The 22,049-nt window shown below is 47.7% G+C and overlaps 1 protein-coding gene across 3 annotated transcripts in view; it reads left to right on the top strand.

Annotated features, from left to right (window-relative positions):
* AXIN2 (axin 2) overlaps nucleotides 1–21,847 on the top strand; it is a 39,292-nt gene extending 17,445 nt beyond the window's left edge. For 2 of the 3 annotated variants that reach the window (XM_042802693.1, XM_033002498.2), the window contains exons 3-11: nucleotides 4,323–4,463; nucleotides 9,989–10,091; nucleotides 12,002–12,142; nucleotides 12,353–12,849; nucleotides 12,977–13,159; nucleotides 13,444–13,662; nucleotides 14,281–14,376; nucleotides 15,596–15,763; nucleotides 20,005–21,847. In XM_042802693.1, the coding sequence (XP_042658627.1) occupies nucleotides 4,323–4,463; nucleotides 9,989–10,091; nucleotides 12,002–12,142; nucleotides 12,353–12,849; nucleotides 12,977–13,159; nucleotides 13,444–13,662; nucleotides 14,281–14,376; nucleotides 15,596–15,763; nucleotides 20,005–20,131 (1,675 nt within the window). In that variant the 3' untranslated portion in view covers nucleotides 20,132–21,847. The remainder of the gene's footprint in view (nucleotides 1–4,322; nucleotides 4,464–9,988; nucleotides 10,092–12,001; nucleotides 12,143–12,352; nucleotides 12,850–12,976; nucleotides 13,160–13,443; nucleotides 13,663–14,280; nucleotides 14,377–15,595; nucleotides 15,764–20,004) is intronic. The other variant, XM_042802694.1, reaches the window with a different exon arrangement.
* Nucleotides 21,848–22,049: the final 202 nt, after the last annotated feature.

The raw sequence follows: 22,049 nt of genomic DNA, 5'->3' as shown, positions 1-22,049 counted from the left end.
GGGAGAGCTCTTGCAGAACTGTGGCTGCTTGCCTGATTAGTGCTTTTTTTCTTTTTTTTTTTACTTTCTTTTCTATTTTTTTTTTTTTTTTTTTTTTTTTTTTGTCCAGGGATTAATGCAGCTTGCTCCTCACATGTCAGATCTACCCTCCTAGGACATTAGGTAGTACATTTTGCTTTGATCACCTTCTGTTGAATTTCCAGGAGCTTTTGCTCACCATGGGGCCAAGAGATCTCAATGCAAAGTGAGGGAGGTCAAGCTGAGATGCTTCGCAGTTCCTCCCTCAGCTATCCATTTGTGAAGCCACTTGTGCGTGCATGTGCTAGAAGCTGATGAGCATATGGATGGGTTATCTCTCATCACTCAGCATTTAGGATTGGAGCTGAAGCTTGCACAAAGTCTTTGCTGGTGAGTGGCCAAACCACACCTCCCTCCTCGTGTGTGTGATGGAATTAAGGAATTTCTGCTCAGCGCGTTATGGTTTTGAAGTGCTGCGCAGGCTCTTGCCATTTGTTTCGGTGGGTTTCAGTGTGATTACACCAGTGAAAAATGGGAGTGCTGGGCTGAGCACACCTGATGGTGGGAGCAGAACAATCCCGGGCCAGCCTGGTATTTGGATGGGAGACCACCTGGAAATCCCAGGGCATGGAGTCATGGCCAAAACCACAGCGAACCACAGAAACCCTACAAGTTGAAAGACTGTTTGGCCCCAGCATCAGTGATGGACAGGAACAGGAGAAGTCAAGTGAAAACACAGTGTTTGCACCTGGCTGCAAAACAGGCATGTGCATGCAAACTGCTGGTTATATATTTGGAGCCCTAATACAGGGAATATTTTCAATGTAGAACCTCCCTCTTGTCCTTCAAGGCGACTCCCCTCCCCTGTAGGTTGTGGTGTGGTTAAAACTGGCCTCCCTGCGCTGCGCTGGACCTGGCCCCATGCTCCAGGAATTCCAGCTATTATTTATACGCGCTTCTAAATTTATCACGCACGACTTTGTGTACACAGAGGGTGCTTCTTCCTTTGCAGTGCCGCCGTGTAACGTGGTTTTGTTCAGTCCAAGGTGGACTCATCTGCCTCCCATTAGGCTCTAACATCAGTGGGACTGGCCTTGCTTTGGGAAGGCTGGGGCTTGCAGATGGCCTTCTGCCGGCTCCCAGTGCTTCCTGGCCTTTGAAAGGACCCGCCGGTGGAGCTCCTTGTGTGTGAAGTTATTGGAACCAAGTTTGGCTTCAATTATCAAAGTAAATGATGCCATTGTAAAGCTATGCTCGAAGCAGTGTTCTACAATTAGAGCATGGAAGCTGTGATTAACATAGTTTTGTTAAAATATACTTTTTTTTTTCCTCAGGTTTTTGCATGTGTGTTTTTTTTTTTTTTTTTCCCTTTTTTGTTTTTAAACCCATGATTTCCCAGTGATGTTTGTCCCGAGAAAATACTTAATGAGATTCAATTTTGCCTTAAAATACTCCTTGTAGAATTTCTTCTTTCTCTGTATAAATCTGTGGTTTGAAACTACCAGAGTGCTTTTATTCCTGAGCAGCAGAATTTGACAATTAGAAAACCCCACACTCTGAAATTGCACCCTCATAACAGGGGATACAACCAAGAGCCCCTGAAATTATAATACCTCTGATATGCCCCTTGCCTAACATAGCATCTAGAGAGTTACATGCTGTGTGTCATCGCATCAAGATAAGAATAGGCTGAGAAACATCAGACATTCTCCTTGAAGCTCCAGAGCAACTGCTACCTGACAGCTGAAAACACTTTGCATATTGAGTTTGGAGCTGGGGTGTGTGTTTGTGCGTGCAGCATCTGCGGCAGGAGACCACCGCTTTCCACTGGAATTTAAAACCCTTGCAGGCAACTTGATGCATCTGGGTGCAATTACTGTAGTAAGGTGGTCAAATTAAAAAAAAAAAAAAAGTAAATTAAAACATAGCAAAACATCCCCCATTGGTTTTCTTAAAGGCTGTGGGGATTTCTGTGGGACAGTGTGTTGGAGGTGGAATGTGGGGGCTTACTTTAAAAATATGTCAACTTTAGGGACTTTTTTTTTTTTTTTTTTGTCCATGAGGTGCTGGTAGGTGAATTGGTGCTGCAGTCCAGCGCTGATGGGAAGAGGAGTTAGTTCTGGCCACTTTCTCTAATTATATCTTTCTAAACCGCTGTGTTTGGACACACCTCCTCTCCCCGTGCTGTATTCATAGGGACCTGCTGCCTCCGCCCCCACCCCAGCCTCTCCAGCAGTGATCTGCTGGGGGAACGTGGCAGATCAGCCCTCCTGGGTGTACCCAGGGGTGACACGGACACCTCCCAGCAAGGTGGTGGTCCTGTGCTGGGGAGCATCCTGCACCCCTGAGCCTTACGGCGCATCCTGCACCCCTGAGCCTCGTGGTCCTCAGATGTGATCTCAAGACCTGAGATGGTTTCAAATCAAGTAGTTAGAAGAGCTGCATCCCTTACACAGTTGACCCAAAAGCCCACCAGGGACCTAGGAAGGGTCACTTGGATTACACATCCCCATGAATCAGAGAAGGAGACCACATGGTTTTTAGAGGAACTTTTTTATACTAGTAGTAGGATAACTTTAGCTTTCACCCACATGTGGAATTAATTTATCTTTGAAGATTTAACTTCTTTCCTGTGGCATTCCTTACTATCTCTTTTTTTTTTCTTCTTCTTCCCAGATATATATTTTTTAACATCTTGATCTCCCCATCAGAACTGCCTTGGCCTCCTTCAGAAAGGAATGCAGCCCCGGCTGGGCTGAATACCTGCCTGCAGCCAGCCCCGCGCCTCTCATACCAGAGAGGCCTATCTTCCCCACCATGCTTCCCCCTCTTCTTCTTTTTTTTTTTTTTTTTTTCCTTTTTCCCCCCTTTTTTTTTAAAAAAAAAAAAACAAAACAAACAAACCTTAAGCCTTTGTGGAGGCTCCTGTTTTTGGTGCTGGTGGAGGAGGAATGTGGTGGGGGTGCAGGGCCACTGGTTGTTCGTGAGGGATGGAGAGCAGGGTGGTGGGAGGACATTGCTGCTCACTTAAATCCAGCTGGTCCCCTCCAACCCGGGTGGGGGCAGGGAGGTGGAAAGCCCATTAAAAAAAACCTGCCGAGCCTGCTGGCACATTCCTTAGGCCCCCAAGTCCGGGGTAAGTGGCCCTAATTATTAAAATCAGCAGTCCTTATCAGATGACAAGGCCTCTTGCTTTGATATACAAAGGCAGAAGCTTAACAACCCCATCTTTCCCTGGAAGAGGAACAAAATGTGCACCTTAACATGCGGCTTTCAAACCTCCCTGCATAATCCCCTTATCGCCTGCTGAAGATATGTATATTGATCCTGGCTGGGAAGTTGGAGTAATGGGAGGTAGCAGGCAGGGGGGATGCCCAGGTCCCCTCCTCCCTGTGCAATGACCCTGCCACACTCTGTCACAGCCCATGTCACTCCCCATGAATTTTTCACGGGACCCTCTTGGGTACTCAACTCAAATATCCAGGCTGGACTTTGGGTTTTCTTCTCCAAGTGAAGCCAAAGGTGTTGGAAACCTATGTGCCCAGTAATACAACCTGCTGCTCCTGTCTTCACATCCCCCGTCCTCCTCTTCCCCACCCAACTCTATTCACAAAAACACAAGTTGAACAAGTAGTAGGTTCTCCTAAAAACTGGGCCTTTTTATTGCATGTTTTTATAATGCCAAGAATATGGCACCCATCTTTGGGAGGTCAAGCCTGAGACAGCAGATTTCAGCCCTGTCCATGCCTCCTCTGATGCGTGGTGGTCCTGCTCCAGTAGTTTCAGGCAGTTCTCTTGTTTCAGGCAACACAGATACCATAACTTGTATTCCCAAAGGGGCCCTAATTCCTGTCTTCAGAGTAGACTTAAGCATTTGTTAGCTGGTGCCTCAGTGGCTTTCAGTGGGTCTTGAGCTATGAGCTTCTTGATCTTTTGCCTACTGATGTCAACAACAAAACTGCTGACCTTAGCAGTACAGCATCAAGCTTTAAGGACCAAGTTTTTGAAGGTATCCAAGTATGTGGAGGTGCTTCCTTGGATTTTCTAAAGCGTGTTGACGATGCTAAAAGTAACGTCTGTAAAGTTGGACTTTGGGTTTGTCTAGACAGAGTGTGTCCTGGTTGCTGCTGGTCTGAGCAATGGGTGGTTATGGCTTCTGGACAGGTTGAGCAGCCAGCATGAACGGTTCCCATAAGGCAAGTGCTACCATGAAACTTCTGTGCTTTTCTCTGTCATGAAACTTCTGTGCTTTTCTCTAGCCCAAGACTGGCTGGTAACGAGATTCCTGTTTTGCTTGTACCTAGGTCCTTCAAGAGGAACGATCCTGTTAACCCATACCATGTGAATTCTGGCTATGTTTTTGCCCCAGCAACCAGCGCAAACGATAGTGAAATATCTAGTGATGCCCTGACAGACGACTCCATGTCAATGACGGACAGCAGCGTGTAAGTACCTTGTGTTGGCTGGGTCCTTTTGGGATGTGTCATCTGTGACTGAGCTGCACCGATGCACCACGAGGGCTTACGGGAGTGATGGGTCTGGGGTCATCACCCTGCTTCTGCTCACTGTTGACACGGGGCTGCCGATACGGAGGTGTGCGCCCAAACCAAGAGGTGTAGCAGGGCATGGTGGCCTTGCTCTTCGTGCAGTTGCCGGAGGTATCAGATGGAGTAAAGTAATGAATCCCTCTATTGCCATTTTGCAACTGCAGCTGAGCAAACTTGTTTTCCCCTATGGTAATGGTGGTGCCTGACTAACCCAAGGAGCGTATCTCCCTGAGCCTTTGTCTTAAGGCCAGGCTTCCTCAACTAGTTATCAGTCATCAAAGAGGAGGAGATTACTTCCTGTAGGAAGTACTTTCTGTAATTAAGGTTTGTCATTAATGTCAGAATGTACATTAATAGGGCCAGTGACCTGAAGGGGCAAATAGCTGCTCATCTAGTGTCGCTGGGGCAGTCTTCAAAGAGCCATTTGAATGGAGGGACATGGATCAGGTCTGGGTGTTTCAGGAGTGTAGGGATGAGAGGTGATGCTATAGCTGAGCCCTGGAATTGCAAGGTCTGTCTTTTCCTCCTGACTGCTGAGAAGTGTGCAACTGGGAGCAAGTCATTTGACCATTCTTCCTCAGTTTGTTTTCCCCAGCAGGAGAGAATTGGTGCTTTTGTGTCTGAGGGTGGAGGAGACAGTAAGACTCAATGCTCCCAAGGACCATTTTCTTTAACTGGGCAGAAGGCAAATGTTGCTGTTTGTGTTTCATGATCTTCACTTAAGTACAAGTGCTCTAGAAAAGCCCACCTGTAAACAGAGTGCTGCATTCCTGCTCTTCATCTCATAGGTGAAGTCTCCAGTGTCTCTGTCAGATGTGTCCAGTGATTACTGTGTACTCCTTAGAGGTTTGCATGCTGGGTTTTTAAAGTCAGCAGTGCGGTGTGAAGATGCACAACAGAAAACAGGATTTACCAAAAATCCTTGCGTAAACAAAAGCTTTTTTTTTTTTTTAAATGCACATGTGTGTTTTGAACTGATATTATGGAAAAAAATAGTTTGTTGTCCCACCAGATTCCCTTATTGAACAATATTGGCATTAAATAAAAGAGCTGAATCATAGGGTGACTTCTTTATTTCTTCTTACTGGCTCTGGTTGTATGTGATCATGTGTCAACAGAGCATTCATTGGGTTAGTCATTTCTGGACCAGTGTAGGGTCACTTGGGATTCACAGGGCTAGGATTATACCCTCTCTTCACAGCAATGCCAATTGTAGGCCTTATACAGATGAGAGCACTGAGTGAGAAATAAAGTGCATGGTGGATGAAAGGCTTAACTGAATCGCTTTCAGCCCATTGTTAGTCCAGGGGAGCTTAGCGGGGATGAGAGGGCAGCAGCCCGCTTTGAAATTTGCTTGAACAAGTGAATAGGAGCTCCCCATAAAGCAGCGCGTGAAAGGAGCCTGCCTGTTTTTTCCTGCTGTAACAATAGCCCGCGCAGGCTGTGAGAGTTTGGGGAAGCTTGGCTGATTAAACTGCCCGCAGCTCCAGGTTGGGGGGCGGCGGGGAGGGCTGCGGGGGGAGCAGGACGGGAGAGGTTGCAAAAAAAGGAATATTTCCTGCTGCAGAACCAGTCCCCCGGGCATCCCCGGAGCCACGCTCCATCCGCGGGGCTGGGAGCAGGCGAGCACGCTGGGATGTTGGGTGGTTTTGGAAGTGGGAGAGGTAAATTGGCAGTTTTGGAGGCTGGGCTTAAAGTTAAGGCTGATATAAAACTTCCTTTGCAGAGGCGAAGGGCTGCTGCCAAGATTGCAGTAAAACATTTGGGATTTGCAGCCTCTCCTGGCACCTGGCTCCGCTGGTTGCTGAAGATGCTGTGAATGTGTTTGGGGCACAAACCCGCTGTACTGGCACAGACTGAGCCCAAGTGCTCTTCTGCCTGTGAGGTTTTACCGCCCTTTAACAGAGGACCGGGGTTTATTCTGTTTCGTCAGTGCAAATGCAAATTAGTTCTTTTGGCTTATATTGGTATCAGCTGAAGAGGAAAAACTTGTTCTGGAAAAGTCTGTCAGACATAGCAGGAAAGTGAGGTTGTTTTGGTTTTTGTTTTTGTTTTTTTTTAAATAAATCTAAATTTGAACTGTACTGGAATTAGGAGAGGTCTCCAAATAATGCACAATCTGCCTTTTTTATTTTATGAGAGATGGCAGGGATCAGTCTATCCGTATATATTTTGTAATAGCCACAAAGCATCATGCAAATTTATATTTCCATTTCTTGATTGGGGGGGGGAGAGGAAAGGGGATTTTTTTTTTTATTTGCTTATATCTTATTTATGGATTTACTTTGGACACAGGGGAATGCTGCTGAGCAAACTTCAAATATTACCTTATCTTACAAACCAGGCTTTTGATGTTGGCAAGATCAGAGGCTTGTTTCAGAGCCGTTGCCAAATGAAGATGGGAGTGAATGCATATGCGCATGAGTCTGATATTTCAAAGCAGCAGTAAAACTACATTCAGGTTAGGTCAGGCACATCTGAGTCAAAAGGCTAAGATAATTGGCTCAGCTTAAATGGCAGCTGACTGGGTAGAAGACTTCAAACTAGTGTTTCCCCCAGAAACAGATTGGCTTAGCCCCAGCCTGGTTAGCTGAAATGTTTATAATTAAACTCTACTGTTTAGTGCCTAAACTCTGTAGCTCTTCAGCCTGCAGCTGTTAGTAGCCAAGAAAGTGAGTGCAAATGTTTGCTGCTGGAGCAAGAGGAGAGGTGGCACCTGGAGAGCTGGGGTTAACCTTGTCTTGCCCTGAAACCTCCGTCCAAGCTCAGCCTTTTCATTTCAAAGGCACTTTCTCCTGGTCTGGGGGGGTCTGTTTCAGTATCAGGGTCCCCCCACCCCCCATATCTCTTGCCTGGCTCCAGCTCCATCCATCTGTCCCTCCAGCAGTCAGGGATCACACATTGGTCACCCCTTCAACCCTGGCGTTGTCTGTTTTCCCTCTGTTTTATATGCAAGGCCTAGGTTTAGACCGCACTCTTCAAAGTGGCTGTAAAAGTCTCTCCCCATTCCTCAGGCTGAGTTTCCCAAGCTGCTCCACTGCCTTCCCATCCCAGTAAAATATCTCTACTTTTTTTTTTTAAAAAAAAAAAACGTTTTTTTTAATTCTGCATGTTGTTACAGGTTGTAAAACCCTTCTGACAAGGCAGGGCTGGAGAAGCAGGGAGCAGGAGGTTTGATGTGGGGCTCTTCAGTGCAACCAGAGGAGTTTAAGGGGGAAGGAGCAGCCTTCATACTGATCTGAATGAAGACAAATCTTAATTAAAGTGAAGAGCTGCACTCTTGGGTCAGCGTTGCTTTTCTTCCTCCTTTTCAAGCCACCCTGCCTGGGAACTCCTGTTCCGTAGTCTGTCCCAGGCCTGTCTCTTTGGGCAGGGATGGTCCCATAGAGCTGGGAGTGTGCGGACACCCTGCAAGGAGATGTTCTCCCAGCTCTGGGGTCTCAGCAGAAGAATTGGGGATGGCATCTTGTGCTTGCAGACCTGGAGGGAGATGGGGAGCCCAGGGGGGCTGGCAGGGCTCCCCGTTGTCCCTTGGTCGTGTCCTTGGGTGCCTTGTGTTGAACGCACAGACCTTCAGCTGCTTCCACCCTTTTCCCCATCTGGCCTCTTGGACTGTCATTTGTAGGGGGCACCGCCTTTTTTATTTAACATGTTAATGGTATTAGGCCCGCATATATGTATGCATGTAACGTGCTCATGCTGACATTTTTACTTGCCTTCAAAATGCCTGTTTTACTGGCTATTCCCTATAATGAAGGTCCTGTCTAAGAGACCCTTATCTCAGTAAGCCTCAGTGAACAAATGCTTCACTGAAGATACAGATGATTTGCTTTTCACCTTAGATTTGCTTTTCCCCCGTTCTACCCCAAAGGTAAGGCATGTCATGTGCCAGAAACCCTGTTAGCCCATGGGTTTGTGGAGCAGAATACTTGGTGGCCACTAGCATCTGCGGTCAGTGGCCGTGGCCAGCTGTGGTGGCCGATGAGTGCTGTGCTGCTTCCCCAGAAAGTACTCCAGAGCCCCATGCTGTGCAATGGGACATTAGGACAATTAGCTCCTTTTATTTGTTCATGGACTCTGTCTAGAGGAGGCTGATCACCTTGTGGCATCAAGGACTTTTTCTGCAGGTCCAGGGTGCTCACTTTTATTATAAAGATTTCACGTTTATTAAGATGAAATTGTTCCAATCTTTCACTCCAGGCTTTGAAGCTTAATCTTGCTCATTAAAACAATTTAATGGCAACTGAACGCTGTGGCCAAGATCTTCATAAAGGCCTGCGATAGTGTGCTTCAAACCTTGAGTGTGGAGTGATGGCATCTAATCATCCGCCTCAAGAGAAGGGACCTGGTGTCCCTGGGAAAGGTGTTCCTTTGCGCTGTGTGTCCAGAACATGTCGGTGCGTGCCCACCACCACCATGGCCGTGGGAGCTGGCACACAGGGACGCTGTGCCATGTTGACTCCTCTGGCAGCAGCATGGGGCCACCGCTGTCTGCTCGGCCGCCACTGCTCCTCCTTGGGCAGGAGCTATTTTCTCCACTCAGGAGATGAGTCAGGTGTGGGGGCAAGTGGATGAAAGGGAACGGAGATCAAGGTTATTCAGCCAGTCTGAGGGAAGGGGTGAAATTAGACATTCAGGATCTCCAGGCATGCTCTTCCGGCTGTCCTTGCTGTCTGTAGAAGGCCCTTTAATCCTAACTGAGGTAATTTTTTTGCATGGCCAGGTGAAAACACCCCGCACTGCCTCGAGCGGGCTGTGCAGGGTGCTGTTCCTACTGGTACTCCTCATCTGGTCTCTTCTTACGGTTTCCTGGCCATGATTCGATGTGGCCGAGGGGAACAACTTCATGTCCTGAGGGTATGGCTTGGCCTTGCTCCTGCCTCATGGTGGCCTGCGTGTGCTGGCCAGCCTCAGGGCAGGAGAAACATCCTGGATCTTAAGTAGGGCCGGAGATGGGGAGCAGCCTTTTGGTGGCCATCCATCTTCAGCCTCTTCCTTCTTGTTTCCATTGCGCCACTCTATGGGATGTTCCAGAGCTTGAGGAAAGTTGTAGTCTTAAAGCGTGTAATTCGGTGGTGAAAAAGCAACAGAAATAAAGGGCCGAGGCAGAAACCTAGCACTGGAAGGGCCTTTCTGTAAGATGCCTCAGAAGTGAAGCTGTTGGAATCTCCGGGCGTCTTCCTGTGTGGAGTTGCCTTCAACTTGCTTTTCAGCTTTTGCTTAATTACTGCACATCTGTGTAGATGGTGACACAGGCACTTTCCAGGGCGCCAGATGTTTGAGGCTTCAGGTGCCATCCAGACCGCACAGCCCCTCTGGGAACACGGGCCTGTGGCGTGCCTGGGTGGTTTCAGAGGTGGTGGAGAAGCATCTTAGAGCACGGGGAAAGCACTGACTGACAGTGACCTCTCTTCCATGTGCAGAGATGGGATCCCCCCATACAGAATCGGGAGCAAGAAGCAGCTCCAGCGGGAAATGCATCGGAGCGTCAAGGCCAACGGTCAAGTTTCTCTACCTCATTTTCCGGTAAGTCCAGATGGGAGCTGCACGTTCTGGGTTGGCTGTGGGAAATGCTGGGACTGGGAGTGGGCACAGGTGGAGGGAAGGGAGCAGGGGAGGAGAATGTTTCCTTCCCTGCGTGATGCCAGAGAAGGAATTCTGCTTGGTGTTAGGCAGGAGCCTTGTGCTCTCAGCATCCTGGAAAAAACTTGCTTGTGTACAGTCACAATGTGGTCCTTGCCTGAAAACCAGTGCTAATTAGGGCTTTTCAGTAGTACTGAATTTATCCTCCTGGTCTAAACCCAAGCAGAGGTGCCCCGGTTGGGTCTAGTGAGAGCCTTGGCCCTGGCCACCAACCCTGACACCTCCGCCGGTGCCGAGCGGACGAGGGCTTGGCCTCGTGCGTGTCGCCGGCGGCCGTCGAAGGCACCCTGTCTGGGAGCTGGCGGGAAGCGGGATCTCCCCAAAGAGAGACATTTGCAGCAGTGTGCCTTGCTTGGAGGGGATCTGATTCACAGCCTTGCCGTGCTCTCAAAAATTAACTTGCTGACTTGCTAATTCACTTGACTTGCAGACTCCATTCCTGCAGTGAATAAACTGTTTACACAGACAAGTATAAACTTATCTTGTCTTGAGATTAATATGCTAAAATTCCTCTTTTTGCTGTCTTAAGCAGCAAGAAATCATAGATGATATTTCTGGTGTATGTGGGGGGGTGGTTTATGTGGTTTTTCTTTTGGTATTTTTTTTTTACCCTTCCTCCCTAAAGAAAGTTCTATAGCCTGAGCTTGTAAATTAGATTATTTTGTCCCAGGGCGTGCAAATCGACTTTCTCTGTAAGGCAGTGCTTTGATCAGGGACTGAATAGAGCCAGCTTGTGTAAGAGTGACAATTTCCAGCAGAGTGGCCTTTTTCTACCCTCACATCATTTCTGGAGCTAAGTGGTTGCCGGAGAGAGGCCCCACCTCATCTGGTGGGTAGTATGTGAAAGAGTTGGCAGTTCAGTTTTCTGCTTTCAGGGGGAAAAAAATAAAGAGGGAGAGAGGGAGAGTGGGGGCGAGGAGTGGGGTGCATGGGGGTGGCAGGAGGGAGGGCAGAGTTGGGTGGGTGGTTTCTTTTTCCTCCTTTTTTTTTTCCTTCCTCCCCTTTTCCTGCCATGTTTGCTTCTTTTGGCAGAAATTCGCGTTTTTGCCTTTTTATATTCTGCACTTGATTTGGAGATGTTCCCTTTTTCCCTTGATAGATCTGCTTGAGGCAGCCAAGCTCAGCAGTGTAGCACTGCTAGCCTGCAGCAGCTTTCTTCATTTTCTGTACAAAGAGATGGAAGGGGGGGGAAGAGATCTAGGACACTGTTGAGACAACACTACCTCAAAGGTGCCCAGTGTGTAGCCAGGAAATAAATTACCAGCACTTCTCTGATCTGCAACCGTTTGACTTCTTTTTTTTTTTTTTCTTTTTTTTTTTTTTCTTCTCCTTTCCCTTTTTCTCCCCCATCTTATTTTTTTTAATTTCCAACTCCTTTCTGTTTATACTCACTTTATTCCTTGAGTTAAAGTCTCTCCCTCCCACCTCAGAGGGTTTTTTTTTTTTTTTTTTTTTTTTTTTTTGATGTTTGACAACAGTCTTTGAAGATTTTCTACTTCAGAGTAGCTACTGATGGGCTGGTTGTACTACAGAGAGAACAAGCGGGGTTCCTCAGAGTGCGACCAACTGCTCCTGCCGAAGGCAAACGCTGGTGGGGAGGATGTCACTCCATGAGGCCACAGCACTAGCTCATAAAAATCCAGAGCAGACCATGCCTAGTTGCGGTCGTCTTTTCATCCAAACATGGAGACACAACAAGCGTAGCTGGGCCGGCGATGCCGCTCCGGCTAAGCGCCCGCGCCCCGCACCACCCGCTAAACATGCCTTATGCCTTCTGTCCCCGCTCCTTGTAGAGGACCCATCGTCTTCCCAAGGAGATGACCCCGGTGGAGCCGGCTGCCTTCGCCGCGGAGCTCATTTCCCGGCTCGAGAAGCTGAAGCAGGAGCAGGAAACCATGGACAGTCTGGAGGAGAGGCTGCAGCAAATCAAGGAGGTAGGAGGATTAACCCTCCCGAGGCTGAGCAGAGCTCGCTGCTTGCTGCCTGGTTTGGGGGGGCGTGGGAAGGGGCTCTGTCCTGCTCACGGGGAGGAACGTGTCTTGATTGCGCTGCGGTTCACGAGCCTGCGGCGGGGACATCCCGGCGCATGCCTGGCCGGCTCCCCGTCCTCTTGCATTTATTCCTCACCATTGCTTGGCCGGCAGGACGAGGAGAAGGAGGGCTCGGAGCTCCCCACCAGCCTGCAGAGCAGTCGGGAGATGGTGAACCCCCAGCATCCGCAGCACCCGCTCTCGCTCCTGCCCTCCGGCAGCTACGAGGAAGACCCCCAGGCCATCCTGGATGAGCATCTCTCTCGTGTGCTGAAGACCCCCGGCTGCCAGTCGCCCGGCATGGGCCGGCATAGCCCCCGCGCCCGCTCCCCCGACCGCCTGCCGACGGGCAAGCTGCCGCCCGGCGCGGCCTCGCCGGCGGTGTGCACCTTGGTGGGTAAGGGATTCATCACCAAGCAGACCACCAAGCACGTCCACCACCACTACATCCACCACCACACTGTGCCCAAGACGAAGGAGCAGATCGAAGCAGAGGCGGCTCAGCGGGTCCAGTGCTGCTGCCCGGCGGGCAGCGACTACTACTGCTACCCCAAATGCAAGGGCCACCCGAAAAGCACGGACCCCCCTCTCCCTCCGCTGGAGCCCTTCGGGTAAGTCGTGAGCATCTCTCTTCGTTGCACCCACCCCAAACTGTCACCCCATCGTCTCCCTGTGAGGTGGCTGATCGGGGCAGCGCAGGGGGCTGACGGTGGGCTCCTGTCCCCTTCTCGCCATCAGCAGGACGGGGACGCTGCCGAAGAGGCCAGGCAGAGGAGCTGAGAGCATCGCCCTGCCAGCTGGGGACGGGGGGCTGCCCGGCCCTGGTGGGGTGCAGCTCCCGGGGGGCGAGGCGGACCGGGCGCAGAACGTCTGGCAGTGGATGCTGGAGAGCGAGAGACAAAATAAGCACAAGCCCCATAGGTAAATACGCAGCTGTCTACAGCAATATCGCTCCCGGTAAATATTTATATATTACATGGGCTGTCTATTTTTACAATCGCTAAAAACAAATGAGACTCTTTGCTCCTCCGGTTTAATATAAAAGCTGTTCCGCAGAACCAGAAAAACCACAAAAATGTCATGTTTTTGGCAATAAACCTCCTTTCATGTTATGACAGACTTTTGAGAGGGAGCGAGCAGAATAGGAGCTGCTATTAAAGTCATATTTTCCAGCTTTTCTAACCCGACTTCTTCCCCTCCCCAAGCACACAAAGCACAAAGAAGGCCTACAGCTCCGACTTCGCCAAGGGGGCCCCCAGCCGCCACCACCCGTGGGGGACCGGCAGCCACCCGCGTGGGGTGCAGCCCGCCCACCCCTTCGTCCAGGACCCCGCCATGCCCCCGCTCACCCCACCCAACACCCTGGCGCAGCTGGAAGAAGCGTGCCGCCGGCTCGCCGAGGTCTCCAAGCCGCAGAAGCAACGGTAACGGCCACGGGCAGGATGGTCCCGGTCCCGTGGTGGGGTTTGGGGGAGCAGCAGGGGTGGGAGAGGTTTGCCGGGTGCTGGTTGTGAGCATCTTCAGCCAACGCTCGGGCTGGTGGCGGGCAAGGGGGTGGGGGGACGTGGACGGTGTCCTCCCCGTCCAGGTAGAGGGTCAGCCATGGGGCCAGGCCGTGGGGACGCGTGACGGCACAGCTTGGCCGAGCCCCAAGGATGAGCCTCCTTATTCCAACCCCACCCTACCCCAGCGCAAATAGTTTGAATCCTAGACTATTACTTCCACTCTTTTGATGGCTGTAATTTGCCCATTTTTCCTCTGGGACGGACTCCAGCTACATACCAAGTGGAGAATTGGACTGGTTATCATTCATTTGGGTATGGAAGGATAAATTAGCCCACAGCATTTTTAATTCTTCCTTTGATTGTTTACAACATGTGAGGGTTGATACAAAGAGCTAACTTAACGACCCACAGGAGACTTCAATTAAGAAGATTGTATTTCAACAATTTTTTTAAAAAGTTTTTTTTTCTCTTCCTCCCCCCCCCCCCCCCCCCCCCCCCATCCTTCTTCCCCATTTGCCCTCCCCCTCTCTGCTTCAGATGTTCAACCTCAAATCAGCAGAGGGATCGAAACCACTCCGCTGCCATTCAGGGGGGAAACACCCCTTTCTGCAATGCAAGTCTAATGACAGAAGAGTGAGTATTGCATGCACAGAAAAGGATTGGGAAATATATATATATATCATAATTGTATTTTCATTAAATGGATTGTGCTTTGAAAAGAGAGGAAATTCTTATATCTGAAATTTCGTCTTTCAAACATTATTCTTAAAGAAAGAACAAAACATTTTCAAATCTTGTCTCTAGCTCTTTTTAACTTACATTCCTGTAAAGTGGACAAAGATTGGATTAGTCTAATTACAGGATGGTTCTTTTAACAAGAAATCTGCTACAGAGAGGTCTAAAATGGCCTAAATAATTAAAGTTTTCTTTCTTACCCTCTTCATCTTAAGCAATGAGTAATGTTTGAAGTCCAGACTGAGCCACCTGACTAGAGCCTTTCATTTTTAATTGGTTGACCTTAAGTCCACCAGCTGTCTTTGCTAGCAGCTTTTTTTCTGAAGCCACTCTACAAAGACTTAGAACAAATTAGGAAGACTAAATTACTGCGGACTAACACTTTGTGACCTTTTGACATGGCAAGTGTACATTGCCTCAGAAGCAGTTGTAGATTTGGCTGCATGGTATTCACTAGAGCGTTGCCATTTTGCTGGGTAATATTATTTTAATTATTCTTTAAGAAGGGTTTCTTAGTACAAACGACAAGATCCAGTTAATTCTATCCTTACCGGGGAAAAATAAGATTACCTGTGTACTTCAGGTGAAGAATCTGGCAGTGGTTTTGGTTTGTTAGCTCTTGGTGGTTGCAGGTGGTTTTGTGCAGGGGAAGGAAGCTTGGCAGATGCTTTATATGAAGGCAGATGAAAAGAACCTTTTAAAATCAGATGTGTACTATACCAGGGCTCGCTAAGTCGAGGTTAGCCCGTGGTGAGCCCTACGCATGCTCATCTGGCCCACGGTCCTGCTCTGGTGCTTCCAGCAAGCATCTAACCTCCAGCCCGCAGTTTTCCCATCCATAAAATGGGACAAGGGCTTTGCTGCCCGTGACGGGGCAATGCTGAGACTCCCACCATCACAGCGAGCAGGAGCTGCTGGGAGAGCCCAGCAAAGGGCTGTGCAAATGCGGCGTGACAAATTCATGGCGAGTACAGGAATATCTGACTTTTCGGGTCACACCCAGGGTATTTCTGACCAGCCTTACATGTGGCGGAAACACTGCCGGGTCGAGTGCGGTGAAACAGCCTGTTCTCAAATGGTAAAATAGAGGGTTTTGTGTGTGTTTTCTGTTTTTCAGTCACAAAGAGCCAAAGAAACTGCCAGTTGTTCACACCTCTCAGTCCAGTGAGTTGGTTGTCACCTATTTTTTTTGCGGAGAAGAAATTCCCTACAGGAGGATGTTAAAGGCCCAGAGCCTGACACTTGGGCACTTTAAAGAACAGCTGAGCAAAAAGGGAAATTACAGGTAAGAATCTGTCATTTGTTTGTTTTTTAGTTTATTTTAATAAGTCAAAAGAATCAGCAGATCCTTTGCAGGTCTACCCAGAATGACACATTTTACCTCACTTTTCAGAGGCTGCAGATCTTATTCTCTTCCCATTCAAACCAAGAACAATTTGGAGATGGAGAAAGGGGCCCTGAGCTGTGGCTTGGCTGCGGGGCCACTTCCCCTCCATCTTCCTCCCCAGCCTCCTCCCCCAGTTGCGTGAGGATGCAGGCTTTGTGCTCCAACCCTTGGCCGAAAAACTTGAATACCTGGAAAAGCTGGGACGGCCTTGTAGAGAAGGCATGGAGCGGTGGGGTTCAGTTTCCAAACTGGGATCAGTGTTCATCTTGGTGCTGGCCTCCTGCTTTGCCTACTCATTTAATTTTTTTTTTTAATTTATTTTTGCAATGGTGTGGCCATAAATGGGCTCAGTGAAAGGTTGGGATGTGCATCTGAGTGGACGTGTAGCTGAGATAGAGTGAGCTTGCTTTTCTCTTCATTAGGGAAAAAACCTCTGCCCTGCAGGGAAAGCTCCACCAGCAATACCAAGTTCCTCCTCAGAAACGCCAACAAACCCTGCCTGTCTGGTTTCCAGGGCCCAGCTCCCAGTTTAACCAGTTTGCTGCTTCCCCTGCTCTTCTAGTTCCCATGGCAGTAGCTTCACGTTGGCTGTTTTTGCTGTATTTTCCCAGCCAATCTGGGCACTAGTGGGGTCATCTGTTGGCTACTTCTCCTGCAGGGTGAGCAGGAGAGGGAAGTTCCAGCTGTAAGTTTTGAATTTGCACTGAATTTGGTGGTGCTTCAGAGAGCCAGAAGGCTTGCCCTGCAACTGGCAGCCTCTGATTTAACCTCCAAATGGTCATTTGGGTTTGGTATGAGGACTTCTCCAGGTGGTTCTCCGTTACTGGCCTGTCTCTGGCTTTGGAAGGTCCACCTATGCAGATCAGAAATAGGTCAGCCAAGGGTGCTCTCAGGCTGGAGGGTGCTGAGCTGGGGTCTGTCTACGGCTGTGGGGCTAGAGCTGAAATACTGCCAATCTGTCCCCAAAACCATCTTTGCAGCCCGCCCAGCTGCCATCAGATGGCAGCAACCTGCAAGTACACCCAACCTGGACACCCTGCAGGAGAGGTCCCTGGGCTTCTTGCACCCTTGTGCCATTTTCCAGCCCCCGAAGCCTCTCCCAGCCCCGCCACGCTCCTCCTCCGGCTGATGCAGCCACATGCCCCGGTTGCAGACCAGTTTCTCTGGCCTCACCACTGGTCTGCCACTGCTCCAGTGGCTGTGTAGTCCCACCTCCCCCTGCCTCCCCCCAATACTTTTTTGTTTGTTTGTTTTTCTATGACATTTTTTATGTGTTGCCTGGGTGCAGGAGTAGGCTACTAAAACCTCTGTGGCCCAAAAGCCCCTCCAGGTGCAATTATTTGTGCCTTGTCAGACTGTAATTACTTTAGAAAATGTTTTTAAGTGACTGACAAGGATGAAACAACGTTTTGCTTAGATCTCACCCCTTTACACCTGGGTAAAGACAATACAGAAATTTATAAAAAGAACTTGGGTATGTGCCCAGTATTTTATCTTGCACAGACACAAGGTGAAACTAATTACACAAATGTGTGTACCTCCAGGGAATCATTTTGATCTAAGCTTTGACTTTTGGCTGGACTTTGAGTGAAACTGCGGGTGACCTTCAGGGAAGAGGTCCACAGTGCCCGGAGTAGCGTGTGTGTTACGGGGAGGCACTAACTAGGCTGCTTTGGTCACATCTGGCATTGATTTCTTTTTAAGGCACATTTAATAAGCATGTCTTTGAAGCAGTTGCCTTTCATTTAATGCACAAAGACATGCAGAAATGCTCCGCTCTCCAAATTCTTTATTGATTGGATCAGTTTGCGAGGCGGGTACCTCGGGCTCCCGCGATGCCAGAGCCGCACGGCCGGCCCCGCCGTGGGGCAGCCGCCGGGAAATCGCCGCTCTGCTTTCCTTCCCGCCTCCCCCATCCCACCCCCCCCCCACCCCCCCCCCAAAAAAAGAGAAGGAATTAAGCAGTGATTTAATACTGATGGCGTTAACAAAAAACAAACATACACGCACAAAAAAACTGGGTGGTGTCGGGTAATCTGAAGATGGCAGCGGTTCAAAACAGAGCTGTAACGCCAGGCCTCCTCGCCTCGATTGGTGCCAGATGTCCCAAAAAATAAAAAAAAAAAAAAAAGAGCAAAGCTTGCCACATAAAATATGTTTCAATGGAAAGCCCATTTCTGAGCAAATAAGAGCAGAGTGACTTGTTTGAAGATGATGTGGGGGAGGATTTTTTTTTTTGCTTTGCCTCCTCTTTTTCTTTTTTTCTTCCCCTTTTCTCTGTGAAATAAGGTTGTAATTATGTAAAAGGTCATAGTGTGTTTTCTTAAATAAAAATTTTGTAAACACAGCCAGCACTTGGGCTTGTGGAGGAAGTTATTGGGAAGAGCGGCTGTTATCTGGAGAGGGGCGGAGAAGGGGAAAGGGAAGAGAAAGTTCTTTGTAATTCATTCAAACTTTCCTTGGGTTTTTTTTGGTTTTGTTTCTAGGCTGCTGGCCTGGGGAATTGTGGCCTTGACCTGCAGCATGAAAGTTGGTGGGAGTTGGGCCACTGACTTCAATGAGTGCAGGCTCTGAAAGACTTAAATAAGATGTTTTTCCTTGCTGAGCCATTAAAGACACAACATGTGTCAATTCAGCTTGGAATGACTTTACAAAAATAAATCCTAACCCTACCTTGACTAAATGGAGCTGGTTTCATCACTTTGACTAAAAAAACAGCTTTTATCCCCCTACCAAAATAATTTTAACATACCCTAAAAATAAATGGATTTGCAGGCCAGTGTTACTGAGTATTTTAAAAATCTGTAATAGAACAGTCACTAAAAAAACCCAAAACAAATTCTAAGACCCTGCTGTGGCTCTTTCAATTTTAATAGTAAAAGTGAGCTTAATTTGATCTCCTTTCCCATCCTAAAAAAATAATAATTGCAAACCCATTTCCCCTAACAAGCATCTGCCAACTCCAGTTGTCTGGAAACTCCAGAGGAGGAGTTTGGGAGGTGCTGATTTTTTTTCTTTTTACTTTTTTTTTTTTTTTTTAATTTTGTTTTTTGTTGGTAATCCATCTGATGAAGATTTTTCCATCCCTGGCGATCAGATGGCAAAGCACTTTTCCAAGGGAGCAGGCATGTCCGAGGAGGTGTGCGGCGGCAGACGGACAGGCTCCCTAAATGCTACCCCTCTGAATGGAAGCCCTTCATTTGTGCATATGCAATTAAGCAGCCTTAGAAGGAAGAAAGCTCCAAACGGGATAAAAGGAACCTTTAATCAAGAAGCTGAACGGTCTAATTCAGGATAATAGAGGGGTCCTTACTGTTTGACACAGGAGGGGTGGGGGTGCTTTTTGTCTCTGGGAGCGTTGGCTTCATGATCTAACGACCCGGAGCAAAAGAGCAGGAATGCAGGACACTGCTACTTGACCTCCCCGTGTCACGTCCCGCGGGCTGGACCGGGGCTGCTCCGCGCCTCCGACTGCTGGGGAGCACCGGGGGACACGTACGGGAGCTGCTGTCACTTAAAATGGCATTTGGTTGTCTCAAATGTGAGGCTCCCGGGGTTTGGTTTTTTTTTTTTTTTTTTCAGTAGGAGTACTGCAGAGTTTCAGCTTCTGTGTTGCAGGAAGCTGGGATGGTTTTCTTTTATCCATCCGTATGCCTAAAAAGCCTCTCCTTTTAATAACAGTTGCTAATTTTAATGTTGGGCTCCAGCTTTGAAACAAGACAACACATGAAAGAAAGAAGGTGGGGAGAGAGGGGAACCTTAAGAATACTTTGCTTTGAAATTCTATTTATTTATTTTTTAAATAAGATATTTGACCAGAAATCACCACGCTTTCTAATTTTCTTTACGGCTGAGGGTATCCACTGCCAACACATGTAATTTACTCACTGTAGAAGCTGTTGTCACTGCTGAGGAGTGTGCACAGCCCTGCTCCCTCCATCCCATCGCCATCCCTGCAGACCCAGGGGTGCTTTCATGTTGCTGGACCTGAGCAGCCCTGCGGTTTTTCTGGGCCTCACTGGGTGCTGGAGGAGCATCCTAAGAGGGAGAGATTGGAAATGTTGTGGTTAAAAGAACTGCCAAAGCATCCTTTGCTTTACCTTTGATTTTTAACTGTGTTTTAATTCTTCTTGCCACAGATACTACTTCAAAAAAGCAAGCGATGAGTTTGACTGCGGTGCGGTGTTTGAAGAGATTTGGGAAGATGAAACCATCCTGCCGATGTACGAAGGAAGGATTCTTGGGAAAGTAGAAAGAATCGATTGATGGCATCTTGTGTTTCTTAAGAAAAGTTAAGCTAGAGAAGTCTTTGGACACACAACAGTAGTGATGACAAGGAAAGGAAAAAAAAAATAAAAACTCTGAAGGAAAGTTTTGAACCAATGAAGAAAAAAAGTGAAGTCTATGAAGACTTTACTGAATTAGCCTTAGAGGGAAAAAATGGCATTTATTATTCATGAGTTGGGTACTGAGATGATAAAAACCCTGAACTATTTATTAAAAACATGACCACTGTTGGCTATTGGAGATGCAGACCGTGTTTGAGAGACTTCCATACATAATATATGATTTCCTGGGGATCTGAAAACTATGGACTAAGAGAAACTGTGTATAGCTTACCTTAACAGTAATCCTTATTGATATTTATTGAACAGTCTGTTTTCCCTTAAGTCCAGTTTTTGGATATGCTGCTTTAACAATGGAGAAGAGAGGGGCTGGGAGGAAGTCGGGTGATGGGAGGAAGGATTATTTTATTTTTTTATGTTGTTCCCACTATCTAAAATTTAGGAGTTTGGCTACGAGCGCATTTGTGGGTTTGTTTTTTTTTTTAATTTTTTTGAAGGGGGGAGGAGGGGGAAGGAGTGATGTTGTGCCCAGTATTTCTCCAAGTGAAGACAAAACTTTTCTAAAGAAATAATAGTAATAATAAAAGCCGAAATAAAAATACTGTCCTACCATTCATCTAGAGACCGGTGCATTTTAATCTATGCTGCTCTAATTTGAAATAAAGGTCTTAAGCATTAAATATGTTAGATGCAATATAGCAACAGCAACTTGTTATTTTGTCCATGGATTTCTGCGGTGTGAGGTTTTTGCTTTGCTGCTGTCAGTGGTGAGGGTACCAGTGCCTCTCTCAGTCGAGGCAAGTTGGAGCAAAACCCTGAGCCTGGGAGAGCTGTAGAAGCCATCCAGTTCCCGTTTCCGTACTTAGCACATCAAAAGGACACGTTGCAAAAGCCAGGTTAAAAAACTCGTATGTATTCCACATAGCTAGCTAATTGTGTTTAGCCATTCTACTTCAACCTTAGCACAACTTGTATTTTGACGATGTGTAACTACGATGGGGCATGTTTTCAGATCGCTGTGGAGCGCGTGATTCCTTGTGTGGTGGTTTTTTTGTCTTTTTTTTTTTTTTTTTTTGCCTTACCTTCACAACACCCATGTGAGCCCATGGGAGGTGTGGGCGAAGGCTCTCTGCAACCCTTGGCAGAGCTTTGTGTGTGCGTGTGCGTGTGTGTGGGTGTTGGGACAGAGCAACCCTTTCCCAAGAAAGACCTTGCATTTCGACAGTTGGGTTTTGTGTTGATTAAGTTAATCTGTGCATTCTGTTTGCCATTGCTACTTTGTATAAGTCTGTATATATTGTAGAAAATGTATGGTGAAAATATTAATACACTATCTCTAGTGTTTTTAAAATTTAATCAGTACAGTACCTGTGCCTGCATGGTGTTACGAGACCATGCGTCGCCCTATATTCAGGGTTCAAGCTTTCCCTTGTTTGTTTAAGGGGTTTATGTATAAATATATTTTATGCCTTTTATTACAAGTCCTGTACTCATGACTTTTGCCATGGCATTTTGTTCTACTTATACTGTAAATTATGCATTATAAAGAGTTTCATTTAAAAAAAATTACTTGGTACAATAATTATTGTAATTAAGAGATGTAGCCTTTATTAAAATTTTATATTTTTCAAATTAATATTGTCTGACTTTTCCCCCCCCCCCCCCCCCTTAATGCCTTAAAAGGTTGCTTCTCATGGATGGTGGTAGCTGGAAACAGGAGCTGAGCTCTGCCCTGCCCTGGCTGGGGCCGCTCCTGCTGGGAAGCGGTTGCAGTTCAAGTAGGCAAGGCAAAAGCTGGGGCTGCCCTTCAGTGCGATGATTAAATCATCTACTGCTCC

Source organism: Tyto alba, unplaced genomic scaffold, assembly GCF_018691265.1.
Source record: "Tyto alba isolate M040663 unplaced genomic scaffold, T.alba_DEE_v4.0 Super-Scaffold_39, whole genome shotgun sequence".
In the NCBI taxonomy this organism is placed as follows: Eukaryota; Metazoa; Chordata; class Aves; order Strigiformes; family Tytonidae; genus Tyto; species Tyto alba.
This window is presented reverse-complemented; position numbering and strand designations above follow the sequence as displayed.